This window comes from Scleropages formosus, chromosome 14 (assembly GCF_900964775.1).
Source record: "Scleropages formosus chromosome 14, fSclFor1.1, whole genome shotgun sequence".
In the NCBI taxonomy this organism is placed as follows: domain Eukaryota; kingdom Metazoa; phylum Chordata; class Actinopteri; order Osteoglossiformes; family Osteoglossidae; genus Scleropages; species Scleropages formosus.
Window position 1 is genome coordinate 10,402,126 of NC_041819.1, and position 18,579 is coordinate 10,420,704.

General features: G+C 40.3%; 1 protein-coding gene across 3 annotated transcripts in view; it reads right to left on the minus strand.

Moving 5' to 3' along the window:
- Positions 1–18,401, minus strand: part of LOC108920491 (collagen alpha-1(VIII) chain-like) — a 21,259-nt gene extending 2,858 nt beyond the window's left edge. Inside the window, exons 1-2 of one of the 3 annotated variants that reach the window (XM_018729265.1) lie at positions 18,130–18,401; positions 49–343 (exon numbers count right to left, since the gene is read on the minus strand). In XM_018729265.1, the coding sequence (XP_018584781.1) occupies positions 49–340 (292 nt within the window). In that variant the 5' untranslated portion in view covers positions 341–343; positions 18,130–18,401. Of the gene's footprint in view, positions 1–48; positions 344–1,346; positions 1,451–7,636; positions 7,722–18,129 lie in introns of those variants that run through there. The other 2 variants (XM_018729266.1, XM_018729267.2) reach the window with 2 other exon arrangements.
- Positions 18,402–18,579: the final 178 nt, after the last annotated feature.

The window sequence follows — 18,579 nt, forward strand, 5'->3', positions numbered from 1 at the left end:
TATTAATATTCTTAAAAATCACCTTTATTTGTTTTTAAGATGTCTTACCTTTGCCACCTTTTCGTTGGATCTCTTTTGTCATATGTGACGGGACACGTGGCAGTTCCTTCCTGTACTGTGGGAGTATGGCAACCTCTTTTAGATATCTTACACGTGGTATCTCCTTGCCCTGGTACTGTGGTGGAGTCAGTACTTCCTTCCCCAGGGGTAAGCGTGGTAACTGAGGCAGAGGCCGGTGCTGCTGGGGCAGCTGTTTATGGCCATAATATACTCCTCCATGGACAGAGCACAGTGCAGCAAGCTGTATCAGAAGACCAGTGGAAAGAAGGGATGAGTCCATGACCTTGGAGAAGACAAAGAGAAAGGTTGGCATCTTAATAATCTGCATCTGTATATGTTTTCGTCTTCTTTCTTTCAGGGAGTCATCATGAGGGTAAATGTATTAGCTGACTACAGGCCTTGTCTGTTTTGGATGAGAAATAACTGAAAGGACAGGGAAATGGTTTTCCAATTTTAAAGAGAACTATCTAGAACAGATAAAAAAATGACACAGCTATCAGCACAAATGGAAGACTCCAAATGACTGCTCCAAAATTATGCTCTCAAACCTAATAACATTACACGAAACAGTTCCAAAACTAAACACAAACATTTACCTTTCTTCCCAACATATAGAACAAATTTCTCCAAGACTGTAAACACTAGTTTTAAAGAAATTCTCCAAACTCTCTTCTCAGGGGTCTACAATCCAGTATTTTTTATAATTATTTTTAAAATTTACTTTATTTTTTAAATTGGTTTTATGAACAGCACAAGGTCAAAACAGCACGCAGACAGAAAGTAAACCGAGAAAATCTAATATGTCCACATACACAGAGCTCAGAGGATTCAGGGGAAAAAATATTACAAGTACAATTTATCACAGGTGTTACCATGCAGCACGTTCTAATAACTTCCTGAAGGATGTCCAGATATTCCAGAATTCACTGGAGTTGTCATGCACATCAAATGCTAGTTTTTCAAGTGGGAGAAATTTAAACGCTTGTCATCCACATGTTTACAGAGGGAACTTCAAGTGTAGACCACAACATTGAAATACTTTTCTTGTGTAAGAGTGGACAGTCTATGTACCATAACATCATCATCGCTTTATTGAAGAAAGCAGTTTGGGGTGCGATTTAAAAGGAAAATAGATGGGGTTAAAAAAAAAGAAAAAAATCAAACTTTTTGTTAAAGGTTTCTGTGACGGCTTTCTTTTTTTTTGTGCAGCACGGTTGAGTAGTACCTTATTTACCACATTCCCAGAACAGATGTATCAATGTACTGTATTATCACAGCATACATACTGTACGTCCCTGGGAAGCCCCTGCGAAGGCGCCCTCGGGTGGGGGAGACCCCGTGCACTGCACTTCCGGTTACTGTGTTCACTCACACTACTCTACACAGGAAAGGCGGGCCAACGACACCACTTTATACTGTATTTGCGCTAGACACGTGGGACATGAAACTTCATTTACGACACATCATTTCATTTGTCCTCATCATGTCTCCAGTGCGCGCTGGAGTCTGCACAACTTCACGAACTTTACCAGTTTAACAAGTGACAGTTACTGTATGAGGTGACAGTATTAGGTACATGTGTTAGGATGCTGTAGGTACACGGGTTACAGTTACGCGGTGAGTGGCAGGAGGCAAACTTCTCTCTGCTGCAGAAAAACAGTACTGTGGTAAAAGACAGGTGAGGTAGTAGTGTTCTTATTTAAAACACCTGTCCAGTAAAACAGACATTTTTTAATGAATTAAAAACCATCATAAGTAAAACTACAACGTAACTGTAACGTTCAGTGTCAGGTTAAAGTGCATAGCTCTGCGGGGTAGGGACGTCTAATAGCCACACAGGAAATGGAAGAAAGAACGAGATATTTCCAGCTCGACGTACCGTACGTGGGACTGCGGCTGAGCTGAACTTTTCACTGATGCACCACTGACCTCTAGTGGCAGATCGCGGTAAACGACGTGTTCAAAATCGCGTAGACCGCTGTTTACGTTGTTCCAAATTCAAAACAAGGCCATTGCTGAAAGTATGACTGCATTTTTTTTTTTAATATTAAGTAAGTATAAATTCAGATATTGTTAAAATACTTTCATATTACACTGCTGACTGAAATAATCTCCCCCTTGCTCTGAGTGCTGTAAGGGAGTGTTTCCAGCAGCAGTACATTTATAACATGTAACTTGTGGACAAAGTGAGGAGCTTAATTTGCTGAGCGAAGACAAATTGTTGTTTCTCCTCTGTTCTAGATGGACCATACACTGGAAGCTACAACACTTGGCAAAAAGTATGTGGTCTCATTCAGCTGACACTTTTCTCTGAAGCAACATATAGAATTAAGCTTCTTCCACTTATTTACCTGTTTGTACAGCTGGTTTATTATTATCAGAGCAATTTATGGTAAATAATTTGCTCAAGGGTACCAAACCAGGAGGTAGCATTGAAATCCAGGTCCTTTGAGCACAAAGGCAGTAGGTGTTACCGCTGTGCCATCTGCAGAAGAGTTGAGATTTTGCTAATGATTTAATTGTTGTTGGGTGAAAAACAGCACACACATGTCAAACGGGTACATGACTGTGCACTTATTTTTATTGCAAAGTCACATCCTTAAACCCAATATATTTAAAGAAAAAGTTATTTCTTTCTCTGCAAATTTCATAAAAAAGCTAAAACTGAAATATGCTGTTTGCTCAAAGTGTACCAGAAAGGGCACAAGTGAAAGACATTTCCCTAAGAAGGAGATCTGTCTACCTTAGCACTGGCCTCTTCCTGTGCACCAGTGAAGAAACTCGGTCACTGGATAAAACCTGTGATCCTTTGAAAGACAGTGAGTTTGAAGAAAGGACAAAGACATGAAAATGAAGGCCAAATGACATCCTTTGGAAGTTAGAGATAAACTTAAACACATGTGTAGAGAAGGAAAGAAGAATGAGTACAAAGCCAAAGCCAAAACTAAGTATCTAAGAACCATCTCCAACCAACATCTACAACCACTTGTCCCAAGTGGGGTCACAGTGAGCTGGAGCCTACTTGGCCAGTCCGCTGCAAGGCACCCCAAGCAGGACTCAACCCCCAGACCCACCACACAGGAAGCACTGGTCAAACCCACCAAACCACTATGCCCCCTCAATAAGAACTCTCTCAAAGTATCAAAGAGATCTAGTTAAGATGTGGGAAACGGTGTTATGGTTTTTCTGGCATTATTTAAAGCAGTATGTGTGATACAAAACAAATGGTGTCCCTGCCCCCAGAACACCAATTCTGTAATGAAGTATGGTGCCAAGATGCTTCTCATTGGTAGGGACAGGTAATTTCAGTAGTACTGAACAAACAATGGATAGTGCAAAGTACAGTGAAATACTGCTAAGGGAACCTTTCACGTGCAAAAAAGTGAAGCTTGCTAGGAAATTTATCTTTCAACAAGGCCCTGTTTCCAAGTACCGAGCCAAAGCAACACTGGAGTGGCTCAGACACAAAAAGGTGAATGTCCTGGAGTGGCCTAGTCAAGTCCTGAGCTGAACCGCATCGAGAATCTGTGGTATGCTTTGAAAACAGCAGTCCTCAAGCACTGTCCAAGGAACTTGCATGAGCTGGAACAAATCTTTCAAGAGCAATGGTGGAACATTACTCCTAAACAGTGTGCTCTGTTGGTAGACACCTACCCCAATAGCCTGAAAACTGTTCCTGGCTTTACCAGACATTAAGTTGTGAAGTCTTAATATTAGTACAGCAAAAATGTATCACTTTTTACAATATCTACAGATACAGAGAAATAATTTGAACTTGAAATATTTTCTGTTTCAGTTTGTGGCTTTTCAGTAAAATACTAATGGGAAAAAGACATGGCTGTGTAATTTGTAAAGTAAGAACATTTGAAAACATTTTCAGGGTGCAAATACTTTTGCAAGGCACTGTAATTCTGCATATACATACAAACCACTTAGAAGTCATTGGAAATGTTCCCATTCTCTCCTCTTTGTTAGACTTGCAGGATGCAGTATACAGTTGCATGTGAGGGAGCCTTAACTTTGTCACTCATTGTTATGACTTAAACTCTCTTGCAAATAATATTGTATATTTAAAAGTAGCCAGACAACTTCTTTTGGTAGAGTATTTAAATGGATGAATATTCATTTCAAAATAATGCAAATTAAGGCACAAAGCAATGTATATGCAGTCCTTCTGTACACTACTGTCTCTGTCTTTCTGCTGAAGAAAAGCCTCTTTGTAAAAATGATCAGCTGCTTCTGACCGTTGCAGTCAGTCTTGTTCAGCATCCATTTGATACCCTAGCAATCATTAATGTTTTTGTTTGGAATGTCCAGGCATCTAACCATCCTTTAATACCCTAGTCATCTGCTCTCTTTTTATTCTGTTTTTCAGCCATCTTTCTCTTTCTGCTCTGGGAAAATCTGATTTCTTTTCACTGGAGTTACACATAAATTTCTGCTTCCAATCAGTGAGAACACCTTTTTCTTGCTACTCAGACAACCTGCGTGGCCTCATACAGATTCCCTGTAATTCTTATAATGGGCTCATATTTGGGCTGCTTGCCACATGTAACACTTCATTCAGGAAGGTCTCAACGATGCACTGAATTTCTCTGTCATTTTAAACTTGACCAGATGTTGGACAGCTACACAGCTAGAAAAAGGAGAACTTAATAAAATGTTTTCTCACTGCCAGGTGGCTTTTGAGTATGGTTAGACTGAAATGACTCATAATCAATGATTTCATATTAGTTTTCAGTCCTTTGGTCTCAGTCCCTATGGAGCTGACAGTGATTCATCACCAAATTATCATCCAGATCTCATGCTGATCTCTGTAAGAGTAAAAAATAAGCAAAATGGATACCAGCCATAGTTTTGGTAGACTGTGTTAGATTAAACCCAATGGAACTCTGTATCACAACAGACATACTGACCACTCTTTGACCCTCTACACTCTAACATAGGGCAGTACACTACTTAATTCATTCATTTGTCATTATAGAGACCTAAAGCTACATTAAAACCTCATCTGTAATAATTATGAAACATGTTAGGGAAAAGTGCTGGAACATTTTCTATTTTGAATTCTCTGCATTGGGTACATTTAAAAGATTACTTTCCTACTCTGCCCTAGATTACCCATTTTAAGTGGGTACAGTACTGTATAACTGGAAGGAATGATGGTGCACCAGATAACACTGGCATATCGTAGCTGCTCCACTGTGGTTTCAGATGTGTGTTTAATTCTGGCTCACTCTGTCTGGAGTTTGCATGTTGTCCCCGTGTGTGTGCGTTTTCTCCTGGTGCTCTGGTTTCCTTTCATGGTCAAAAGGCACATGTGTCAGGTAAATTTGCAACTCACAACTGCCTGTAGTGTCTGTGAATGTTTAAAAAAATGAATGTGATTGCCTTGTGATGGACTGACACCCTGTCTACGGTGTACTGTGCCTCACCCTATGCTTCTGGGATAAGCTCTGGACCACCGAGATCTGGCTTTGGACAAGCAGTAGATAAAGGAAAAAGGATTTTTAACTACAATAGACCTAAGATCATAATGCCTAAATCTGCTGCATAAACATAATTGTTTTTCTATTTTATAATGAGGAAAAGGGAACTTTTCTCCCTTTGGGAAAAAAAACAGAACTGCACAACACGTGTGTGTCTGTTTATTTCCATCTTTGTGCTGGTTTCAATACTGAGTCTCTGGCCAGCAAAGAGAACCAGACAATCTCCTCGTCTTACTCAGAAACTATTTCCTCTGTATTTCTTTCTGTATATCCAGAGCGCAGGGTGTATTTGGCCTGCTTGGCCAGTGGTGTTAAAGCTGGTCATCCTGAAAGACCCTGAACTGACCACCAGCTGTACTGGTGCTCTCTGACTTCTCTCAGAGAGGTGGCGGCTTTAACATTTCTCTGTTGAACTGTTGTCTATTGGCCCTGAAGGACCTGTCTTGTTTCTGAAGAGAAAAGTACAGCCTGATGAAAAGCTGTAAAGGAGTGGTGGTTCCAGTTGCTGTTCAATGGTCTTTTTCTACTTAGAATTATGACATTTCAAAAACAAATAGCTGAAATTCTTCCACCAAAGAAATTAAAAAAGACTCCAGCAGGGTAAAAAGTGACTCTGTTCTATTTTTGACTGCAAAACTAAGTTCACTCCTTCATGAACTGAGACACAGTTCCACCAGTGCAAGCCACACTGCTATGGCATGATTCATTCAGAATAACACAAGGTATTGAAGCACAGTATTTCATCGAGCATAGCACATACAACTGAGACACATTACAACTTAGAAAGCTATTGTAAATGAAGCATATGCCATTTTATCTAGTGACGTTAACTAGAAGACATGAAACATCTTGAGTCCATTGCTCTATAAAACCAAAGGGATAAATGCTGGTCATGAACTGCACCTCACTGTGGTCCTGGGAACCTTGTTTCTATTGAAAAAGTAAAGCCCTGCTGAAAAACTGTAAATGGGTGGTGATTCCAGTTGTTGTTCGATGGTCTTTTTCTGTTTAAAATTATGATATTTCAAAAGCAGAAATAGGTGACCCTTTTCTACCGAAGCAATGAAAATAGACTCCAGCAGGCTTGAAAAAATGGGTCTCTGTTGTATTTTTGACTGTAAAACTAAGTTATTGCGCATTTGCTGAAAGAACTATGCTTATCGTTTAGTTATGCTTATCTGAATCTAAACACCCCCACCCCAACCCCAACAGAGTTGACTTGTTCTGTGAAATCATGCTGATAAGCAAAGTCTCAGTGCGAGGACACTGAAATACAGTTATTTCTTTTCGACAAAAAATGTCTGCTAAAATTAACTAACCATGTGTGGGTTAGAGGTACTGTGTGATGTTTGCTGCTAGATCATCTTCATTTGATCACAAGATCAAGGCTTTATTTACAATAGTGTAAGGGTTTATATGATTTAAATAAGAATGAGATGACAGTGTGATTGTAAGTAGGAGGTATGTATATGCAGTATTTTTGTTAATGAAGAAAGGAAATACATAGTAGGCAGTGAATAAAACACATTTTGTGGAAGAAAAAGGACCATGTAAGAACAGAAAAAATGCAGTTGTTTTCAATAGTAAGGCTGGTGTGCGGGGAAAAAAAAAATATTCAGAAGCCATTGTGGCAGTTTTCCATTTTACAGGACCTTGTTATATAAGGGAAGGGCGCACAGTGACTACATATATTACAGTTTCATCCATTTGTTCAAATGGACATTAAGGTTCCTGAAACATCATAGAAGAAATTTTTTTTCGTGTAGTACAACAGCAGGGCCCAACCAGAGTACTGACACCAAAACCTGGAAGCTACAATTCAATTCAATTTATTTTTATAGAGCTCTTTTCTCACGCAGTGACACAGAGTGCTTTAACACAATTCTTGTACACTACCCTACCTGCAACAGCAAAATACTGATAACGTTAAAGAGGCTTGCAAAATTGCTGATACAATGGCAATACTGAATCAGTGTAATGTGGGTGTCTGAAAGATATTAGGGGGAAAAAAAGGCAAATAATCTTCATAGAATTCTTGTGACAAAGCAATTCTAAAGCTCTAACTTAGCCCAAGCCACAAGACTGACCTTGGGTGAAACTCAAGGCAGGATTGGATCCAGATGTGTGAGTGTGAAGTTGGCCCAGCTGATCTTGTTCAGAACCAGCGACCAAACACAGGAGAAGAGAGAGGAGCCCTGGCGATCAGGAGACAGGTCATAGTGAGGACACTAAGACAATTCTGTCAGGGCATCCTGCACAATGCGGGAAAATCAACAAATACGGAAGGTCAGTGTTGAAAAGACTGATGCTACATTCCATCAGCTCTCAAAATTCAACTTTGGGTACACAGGGACCAGACCTTTTGCTTAGAGAAGAAGCCCTAGAAGAAGCAGGATGTAGGTTTAAACACTTAAAGAGTACACTTTGTTCTCTGGACAAGACAGTGCACCCTTTTAATTGCATGACTGTTGTGCATTTGTGGTCATCATCATCCAAACAGTTGAGTTTTCCCACCATACCACTGTAAAGTTCACTGTGACAGCAAGAGGGGTAGGTTTGGGATGTGAGCAGCTGCAGGACCCAACCATGTGTTCCTTCTTTCAGTGGCTGTGACGAAGCACACGTGGCCGTAATACCGTGGTACAGAGGTTGTGTTGCTGGGAAGCCCAGCGAGACTCCCAGACATACCTAAGGGTTTTGTGGTCAGGTAATGGTCTGCCAACCAAATAATCACAGAGTAATCAGGGCATAGTTTCACAAGCAGGCTCTCTGGAGAGGGGAGAGTCTGAATAGCAGCAGGGAGTTGGCATTCTCAGTACAAAGACATGCTTCTGAAACAGCATGGCTCTGCTTCTGTGGTCTGGACGAGATGGCGTTGGTGCTGGAGTTTGTTCAGAGAATCAAAGCCTGGGGCTTGAAGAACTTTCATGGAGTGAGACCCAGTTCCACCAATGCACGCCACTCTGGTATGGCATGATTCATTCAAAAAAACACAAGCTATTGAGATGTACAATATTTCAGCAAGCATAGTAGATACCTTTGAGACATATTACACCTGAGAAAGCTATTACAGCTGAACTCTATGCTATTTTGTCTAGTGAAGTTAACTAGTAGCTGGGAAACATCTTGAGTTCATCGCTCTACAAAACCAAAAGGATAAACACTGACTGGGTGTTGAGATGCACCTCGTCGTGGTCATGGGAACCATGCGTACAAAGCTGGAGAACAACCCACTTAAAGTTCCAAAACAATCATGTTTTGGAGGAGTGTTCCCAGCCTCTTCAGACAGCGTTCCAGCTACATGCTGTCAACGGCAACATTACATACGGTTCACCTGAAACACTCAGGAACTTTCAGCTGCCATTTTCTCCTTATCATAAATAACACAATAAACAAATTTTCTGTCTTTTTGAGCAGTCATGAGGGCAAGCATGAGAAATATGTGTGTAAATACTCAACACACTCTGCAAACATCTCAATATTTGACAAGGGGCTCTTTCAAAGGCATTAGTCAAAAAAAGACTTTCTTGTCTCCTGCTCGAGGGTTATGGTTTGGTTAGAAAAGTCCAAGGAAAATCTTGGACACCACTTGAAAAAGAGTTCCTAATGCATGTTTAGTCTTCTGCTGACAAAGTTTAAATGCTGGAAGGGAAGGACAAAGCATATTTCTCTAAGTCTGTGAACACGGATTGTGCCCAAGGATAGGATGGAAGTAAAATGATCATAAACAGAGGTTTTTTTGGTTGTAAAAAGAACCACATAATGGAAGGAAGGTCAAACAGAATTGTACCTATTAAGATTTTAGTGTATTTTTTGTTTTATTTTTCCAAAATTTCATTCTTTTTTTCCTCATGTTTTTGGTTGACTTCATCCGCCACTTCATAAAGGATTGCTTGATGCATACAGTATATACTTTGTTGAAACATACTTAAAAATTAATAAAATTCTGGACTGGAGAATGTTGCACGCTTGAAGAGCACAGATCCATTCTGAAAACCACTGACAGTGAACAGCTAAAGGTGAATTTACAGTACATGGTACTGTGAGCAAGAAAGTGTGTCTTAGATCTAAAGGCAGATTTAGGACTTCAGCAACGTTATTAGAGCACATTATGTAACAAAACAGCCAAGAGCTGATTTGCGATCCTTTCAGTGTTTTCCTCAGGTGTTGCAATGTCATGAACTCAGACTGGCTGACTTGCAGGTACCAAAGTGAGCATTGTAATGTGATTGGAACGCAGTTCCATTTCTTGCAGATTGACACCCATTCTACTGGTGGTTTTAATTCAATAAAGCCACTTGTCAGCTGACAATGAAACTGATCACCATGTTATAGCATTTTAGAGGCAGAGTGTACCTGTGAACTTAATGTCATTTATTGGATTTTCTCATTTTGCAGCAGCAGCAGTTTAAGAATAACAAAAAAACAACATTGCCCTTTTTAATTTTTGAATAAAAGATAAAGCTCAGCATATTTCAGGATAAAGGTAAGTGGATTCAAATCAAAGTAAACGTATATTCAATTTCTGTTCTTGCAAAATTTACAATTATTAGTATGTTTTTTGTGTCCATAATCCAATACCTGAAGAGTATTGTCTGAACACTTTGTTTTGAAAATGAGCAAGACAAGAACAAGGCTGACATAAATCCTTAAAGTGACATTCCTATGCTATCCCTACACAACGTGTATTGAACATAAAGTACATGACAACGTAACAATCTCAACACTCTTCTGCACTTTTTGCACATATTTTTCAAGGAGAGTTTCTTAGGGGGGAGTCAATCATTCATACGCACACACTGGCTGAAACTGCTTGTCCCAAGCAGGGTCATGGCAAACTGGAGCTTAACCTGGAAACACAGGGCACAAGTCTGGAGGGGGAGGGGACACACCCAGGATGGAACACCAGTCTGTCAAAACGCACCCCAAGCAGGACTCAAACCCCAGATCCCACAGAGAGCAGGACCCTGCCAAACTCATTGCGCCACCGTATCCCTGTCAATTATTCATTCTTACCTTTTTTACCCACCGTAGCTAAGAGTCAGGCGTGGAAACAGGTGAGTTCATAGACCTACTTCATGCAGGGCTAAGATCCTCTCAGAAAACACGCCAGAAGAGCAGCATCCAGCATTCCTGCCACCCTTTGATGATGACCAATTTGACTATTATCTCCAGTGGTAGACTCCACTTTGCTCCTCTGCGTTTAAATCATCTCTACACTGCCACAAAAATGTCAGTACAGGAGCAAAGGTCCCCTCATACATCAGCAAGACAGAAATAGCAAAATCACTGTTTTAAACAGATTAAGTCAAATTGAGATTAACTCAAATTGCAGAGAAGAGTTTTATCCATCCATCCATCTTCTGTCCCGCTTGTCCTAAAAGGGTTGCGGAGAAAAGTTTTAATTTGAACCAATCGAAAATGGCTCATGGTACAGATGAAATAAATAAATAAATAAATAAAATAAGAATATTGTTCTCTAGCCCACTGCCCCAGTGCTTCTGGGATAGGATCCAGACATTACAATCTGGCATTAAAGAAAGTGGTTGCCGTTAGTGAGTGACTGCAGTAATATGTTCTCTGAGACATTGACAGCTTATGCCTGTTCTCTTGTTGGTTGCCAACATTCATAACACAAAATTCTCTTTAGTTGTCAGCCAAAAATCTTTTACCATCTTGCTTTAGAAAATTTCTTAAGAAGCTATACACACCCATCTCTTCTTCCCCATATTGCCATACTGGTCTGGATGTAATACGGAGCACTGAGCACCAGGACAGCCAGGCACAAGAAAAGTTTCTTTCCTCAGGCCATCTACCTCATGAACAGCTAAATCCCCCCTAGAGAGTAAACCAGTGCAATACACAATGCTATTTATATTTATAACTATTTATCACATCATATCTCTTACTCACACTCCCTTGCATTTGTATGGAGCATACCTGTACATACATACAATGTCTAGTGACTATTTTTGTATATTGGGTACTTTATATATTTTTTATCCTTCATTCACATATTCTATCTTCTCATCTGTCTTGTCACTGTCATTCTGTCTGTGCTGTGGAAGTTTCTGTCACCAAGACAAATTCCTTGTATGTATGAACATACTTGGCAATAAAGCTCATTCTGATTCTGATTCTGATATTAAAATGGAAAACCACCAGGACAGCAGCTATGTAAATCATATACTTGTTACCTTCTAGCCATGACCTAAAGCTTTCAAGCTATGAAGTTCTACAGTCCTAATGTGCTATGCTTTTGCCTTTCAACTCAAACAGCTGGTCAAACTTCAGAGTAGACCTTCCTCTTCTGTTCCTGACAAGGTAACTGAGCAGAAATGGAAGGTGGGAAGCAAATTAGAAGGAGAGCTGTGCTGGAATGGTCTGGAGTTGAGTGGAAAGTTCTGGACACTGTTGTTTGCCTCAAAAATGAAATATTGATCAGTCTGACTGCAACACTCTGGCACTGAGGACTCACATGGTCGCCCAAGAATTTCCTGCTCCTTCTCCCAGATAAAACATCAGCTGCATACCTGCGCATCTCTTTACAGTGTTTATATCAGAGGACTGTTTACATAGTGGTGCAAAGAAAATTACAGCTAAGATTTAGTTTTCAGTTCTTAAGCACGTATCAGCAGGCATTGTCATATTTCAAGCTCGCACGGCAGGTCTACACAGAAGTTGGAAGATATTCACATTTTTTGCAAAGTGATTTTGCCTACTCTTATAGATTTAAGAAAAATACAATTGAGATATTTAGATAAGCTACATTCACTTTAGAGCTCCTTGCATGATGAGTGAAAAAAAAATACCTTATTTTGTTTCACATTCAAGACAGCTGTGTTTTGTTTCAGCAAAATAAAGCTTTCATTAATTTTAGACATAAAAGCAACATAATATTAGACTATATTCTATAGACATAAGACAGAGGTTCATCATTATGGCATGACTACTGTATGGTACTTACAGTTGCAATTCATAGTATCTGCTGAGTAAGGATTTGTTGAAATTTCCTTCTGTAGTGCTTGTCTTAGTATAAGTTAGGCATTCAGCTACGAAAACTGATCAATTAAAAAAATCCAGTAGAAAAACAAAAATACATAAAAATGATTTAAAATTAAAATGCTGTGAACATGATGATACTGCTCTACAGATTCACACAGAACATGTAATCCAAGAGCAAATGCTACACGAGTGTACTGTTATTTACGTTTAATGTTATTTCCGTTTAATGTTATTGCTTTAGAAACCTCTCGATTTCAGACCAAGAGGGAATTTTTCACAATTGGGTTTATAACCCCTTTGCTTAGCTCAGGAGTAAGTAGGAGAAGGAAGGACTCTTTCCCTTGAGAGAAAAATATAAGATCTCTTTCACATTCTCGTGGACGTACATTTACACCTAATTTTCTGCCTTCTCACGTATACTGGAACTATCTATCTGAGAGAGTTCCCTCAGCCTGGCCCTTTGGAAATACCACTACTAGCAGGGGAAACTTGGCATCATGCAGTGAAGTCTGTAATGGGGACGTCTCACAAAGTCAAAAGCACATGTAGGTGGATCCCAGGCTACACCTGCTGAATGGCTTACCAGCTCACCTCAGCTAGAGCATCACACCACAATCCTGTTGAACATCCACCACACCCCAGAGCAGTGTGGCTTCTATTTCGTTCAGCATCCTATGACCACCAAGTGCCTCCAAGTGCACTGCAGTCCCACCAGACAGAGGAATGCAAGGTCTGCTAAAGGAGCTGAAAGCTGGCCAGGTCTACAGCTGAAGACTGTAAAACACGCTCTATTTCTCTAGGCTGGTGTTTAACTGGGTGTCCCCTCAAAACTGCTTCTCATTGTATTTCCTCTAACAAGCCGGACCCCAGGTGACTCCATCGATTCTGTATTGTATCATTTAGAGAGGGCACGAGGTCAGAGGAGCTGCACAGATGCTGTAGCCCTTCAGTCTGGCTCTCACTGTGACTGCTGCTTTGTTCAGATATGCCTCTTTATTCTCTTTGCCTTTTCTCCTTCTGCCTTCTGGAGTAATTCATCCCTCCACAAATACAGTGCTGACATGAGCCCAGGGACCTATTAGCCAAAGGACAGTCTTTCAGTCAACTTTCAGCCTCCGAAAGGGTCTGAAGGCAGCCTGACCTATTCTTGTATCATTCCCAGAATTCCATTACAAGGCAGCTGGTATTTGTATTGGTTAGAGCTGCTTCGTTTAGATCCAAGGTCACGGCTTTAAATCCAACCTCCAGCTGTAGTACCCTTGAGCAAGGTTCTTACCGAAAATTGCTGTAGTAAAATTACCAGGCCGTATAAATGGGTAAAGAACTGTAAGTTGCTTTGGTAAAACCTGTCACCAAAAAAAATTTTTAAAAAGTATAAAGCAACACAGAATGGGGGGTTGCGGTGGTACAGTGGGTTTGGCCTGTGCCTGCCCTCTGGTGGGTCTGGGGTCCGAGTCCGGCTTGCGGTGCCTTGCGACAGACTGGCATCCCATCCTGGGTGTCCCCCCCCCCCCCCCAAGCCTTACGCTATGTGTTAGGCTCCGGTTTGCTGCAACCCCGCTTTGGACGAGCAGTTTCAGACACTGTGTGTGTGTGTGTGCGCAACATGTTAGACCATAAAGGGCAGAACGGTGTGTCAGTGTCAGAAATACTGTATACAGAATTTCAGTAAGAATCTAGAAATGCTGATGCTGCTGTGAATTTACTCTGAGAATTGAACATGATTACACCGCTGACTGAAGTTTACTTCCATAACAAAATAAATGTCCTCACAAAAATATTATTTTTCAATGGGTGATAAAAATACACACACACACACACACACACACACACACACACACACACACACACTCTGAACCGCTTGTCCCAGACGGGGTCACAGGGAACCAGAGCCTACCCAGCAACTCAGGGTGTAAGGCCGGAGGGGGAGGGGACACACCCAGGACAGGATGCCAGTCCACCACAAGGCACCCCAAGCGGGACTCAAACCCCAGACACAGCAGAGAGCAGGACCCAGTCCAACCCACTGCACCACCCGTGATAAGAACTGTAATATATATATTTTTTTTCAAGTCTAGAACATATTGAATGTTCTACATACTGAGGGGCTTACACTTTGTTTTCCCTCATGTCCTCAACTGACAAAGAATACTGTTTTTCTCTTACAAATATAACAGTTAATCCAATAATAGAGTGCCCCATTTCAAACCACTACATGCAAATCTTAAAATTTACAGTGCAGAACATGTCAGAATTTTCCTTTAAGTGTCCTGTTGCACAGTTCTTTGGTTAACCTCAGTCCTTGCAGCAAGGCACAATTATATTACTCCCGTAGGGAAATTCAGCATAAGGGAAGCATCATTTTATTAACTTCTCAAGACAGGACAGTTTCATGTGAAAACCATCTGAGGTAACACGTCCTCAAGAAACACAGGAAGAAAAAAGTTTCTAACAAGGGGTAACTTAAACAAGCTTTCTATGCATATGAATGAATAATGAGTGATGTACTTTTACTACCCTAGGACCAGTCCATGTAGGATATGGTGGTAATACAGTTGTAAACTCTGCTTGGGAGTAGGCATGTAGTTATAATGCTGTATAAAATAAATTAGTTTTGTAAGATTTTCAGAATTCAGGCTATTTGAACTGTCCTTCCTCAGCATGTTACCCAGAACTGCCAAGCACAAGTAGGCACAGCTGTGTAAATTAAGACCACTGTGGATACAGAGCTGGGTGGGATTTATCCTCCCCACTTTTAGAAAAGCATTTGTTGTTCCCCTCAATGTACATATTGACAAGCATGAGACCCCTATATTGTATAATGTTCACTTGTCATTGTAACATTGTTCTTTCCATATTCTTCTCTTTCAGCCACTTTGTTTGTTTAGATGTAAATAGTTAAGAGATTCATTCCGACACACATACAAATGTAAAGAGATGAAAATGCGCTAGCAATCTCTCTGTCTCATGACCCTGTGTTTTCCACATGAAAAAACTGCAGCACCTTGCTTATAGTATTCACCTTGCTTATAGTAAAGTAATTATAGAGGATAATAATGGCATATTGAATTGATAAATGAGATAAAACTGCATCAAGAATTAAATTACATGAAAGACTGATGAAGCTATATTCAGTATTCATTCTGAGTTACAAATCAGTAAATTGCTTTGCTTCCTGTTGTGGCGCTCTTGGTTTGAATCTCTGCCATTCTATGCAAGTCATGTATGCTGAGCAGACTCATGAAACACAAACTGGCCTGTGTTCCTTTGCTCATTGAAATGGTTGTGGGATCGGAATGAATTGGGTAATTAGACACAGCTAATATGTGTGCACAGAAAAAATGTTGAAATGCACTTTTTCTTCTAGACAGAGTTAATCTCAAGCACTTTCACTCTAAATCTTTGTCTCAAATTTACTATCATTCAAATCAAGTTTGAAACGTCCTTGAAATTCCCTGTAATACTTGATCTCTTCCAGTCCTCCATTACTCTACTCTCGACTGCAAGTAATATCATAACCATGATTTTGGATCATGAGTCATATGCAAAATGTCTCTAAACTGTCTTCATTTTAGACACCAAATTAAAACATCAACTAAACACAAGGTTTAGATTGCTCTGAGATGAATATCCATCTCTATTTTGGAATTTGTTTTCAGTTCTGTAGTGAAACTATGTTGCTACTCCTGGTTCTGTATGTGTAAAATCAGTCTTTACTGCTTAGAGCACAGTACTGCTTACATCATACTATGAATATACTTTGATGACTGGTGAGAAGTTATTAGAGCACTTTACTTGAAGCCCTAATAGAACATTCAGTCCTCCTTGGCAGCGTTGGTGAATGCAGCTAGGATATTTTCGATACTCAGAAGCACATGCTGGAGAATAACAAATGTCCTCACAAACAAATAAGCAGTGTACAGTAACATTACTAACACTTAAAGGCTTTTAGTGACAAAAAGGTACCATGAAAGCCAAATAGAAAGTCAAAATCCCTTCAGTTTAAGAGCTTTTTCATGGTCCAAAAATTACATTTCTTGGATATTCATTTGCCTGAGTTGTGGAAGATGCCTATATAATCATATGTTATTGAAGAACACTAGATTATTACATTAAACATCTTATGAGCACATATTTCGAAATGGCGAATTCCAGCAATAAACAAAATAATAGTATGTTAGTAGTTTTCACTTTTATGTTTTGTCTACTGCAGTTGCTTCAGCAGAAAATCTATCTCTTCCTTGCTTTCACTGAACTGTGACCTGTGTCTAAATGACTGTTCTCAGAGACGGCTCTTCATTTCCACTGAGCTGATAATCTCCTCTCTGTTGTGGAACAACGCTGACCCCCATTATCCCCTATCACAGCTGTTGTAACCACCCCCTGTTCACCAGTTCAGCCAGTAACAGAACCGTAGGAGTCCCTCCCGAGGGGGTGAACATCCTGGCAGCACACAAGAAAGGGCACTGGGCCCATCGGTGTTCCTCCACTCCTCCGGTCCTGGAGAAGAGTGACCGTTTTGCATGGCGCGCGTATTCCAGCTTAGTTCTAAAATTCCAGAGGAAATTGACTTCACCCGCAAAGAAGCAGAGGCCCCGAGGAGACCACCACCAGAGGCTTGGCCTCAGGGCCTTCAGAAAGAGAGAGACAGAGAAAGAGAGGGCACCCCAGATGGATGAAGAGTGCCAGCAGAAGCGCTGATGAAGACCGGAGAACGACTATCTCTCTCTAATCCCTCTAGGGAAGAGAGGAAGGATGCACAACTGCCAGGGGGTCCATTTAGGAGTCTCTACTGGAGAACATGGATAAAGCAGCATCACCACAAAGCTTGTAATTACATGAAACTGGAAATTCGCCTTAACTATTTATAAACTTGAGGTGCTAGCAAGAAAAAAAAAAAAGCATTCTAAAACTGAAATACATTATTAGTCTCAGGAGTTGGAGAACATGGGATTTTTTATGCCAACATTACTATTGTATATGTATGTATAACAATATTTTATATATATATATATATATATAGTTTTATTTCAAATGTTTAACATGTCATGCTATATTATGTTTGTCTGACTGTGATACTGTACAGTAGTGTAACTTTGATTTAGTATGTTTTACTGTTCTGATCTATCCACTACCCTGACTTCGAACCCGTTTAATAACGTTAATTAAAAACGCCTATCCATGTGAGAGCTGTCTGGTGACCAAGTCGATCTGTTACATGTTACCTTCAGAACAGAAGATATGTTCAGTATGGAAAACACTATCCTATGCCTTCTTCAACACTTTATGCTCTACATGCCTCATCCTCAGCCAGGAATTTGTTCAGAATTTCACAGGTAATAACATTGCACTATACTACACGCAAAGCCATGGAATTCCCACACCAACACCTACGGTTTAATCTAATTCCATGTCATGTGTACACCGGAGAATCAAGTATTAGCTTGCTACAAAACTGTTGAGTCAAGGGCATATTTAAGCAACTGTTCTAATGCAAGGGCATATTTCTAATGACAGCAACAACAGTTCTAAACATAATAACAACATGCAAATGAAATGAAAGATGAATGCTTACCTGCGTAAGTAGTGCAATTACTGCAGAAAAGAGCTCTGAATGATGGTAGGCAGTATGCACTTGGCTTTTATGCACAGGTGGGTGTGGTTTAGATGTTCTCCTGAAGAGGTGGGCACAGGGAGAGAGGTACACCAGAGGAAATAAAGAGAGAAAAAAGCTGGAGCTTGAGGGAGGGGAGAGAGAAAGATGGGGTGGGTATGAGAAATTCGATGAGAGAGAAAGTAAGCAAGCTAAATAGCAGGACAATGTGACTGGGTGTGTGTTTGTGCGAGAGAAAGGAGAGCCAAGAAAAAAGGCAACTGACTCAGTCCACAGGAAAAAGGCAATAGAAAAATGAAACACTGTAATTACATGTTATTTAAACTGTAGTGAAAGGAGGATAGAGGTCGGGGTATGTGTTTGTGAGTGTGTGTGAGAGTACGAGTTCACCAAATCCTTCTCTGGCAGGAT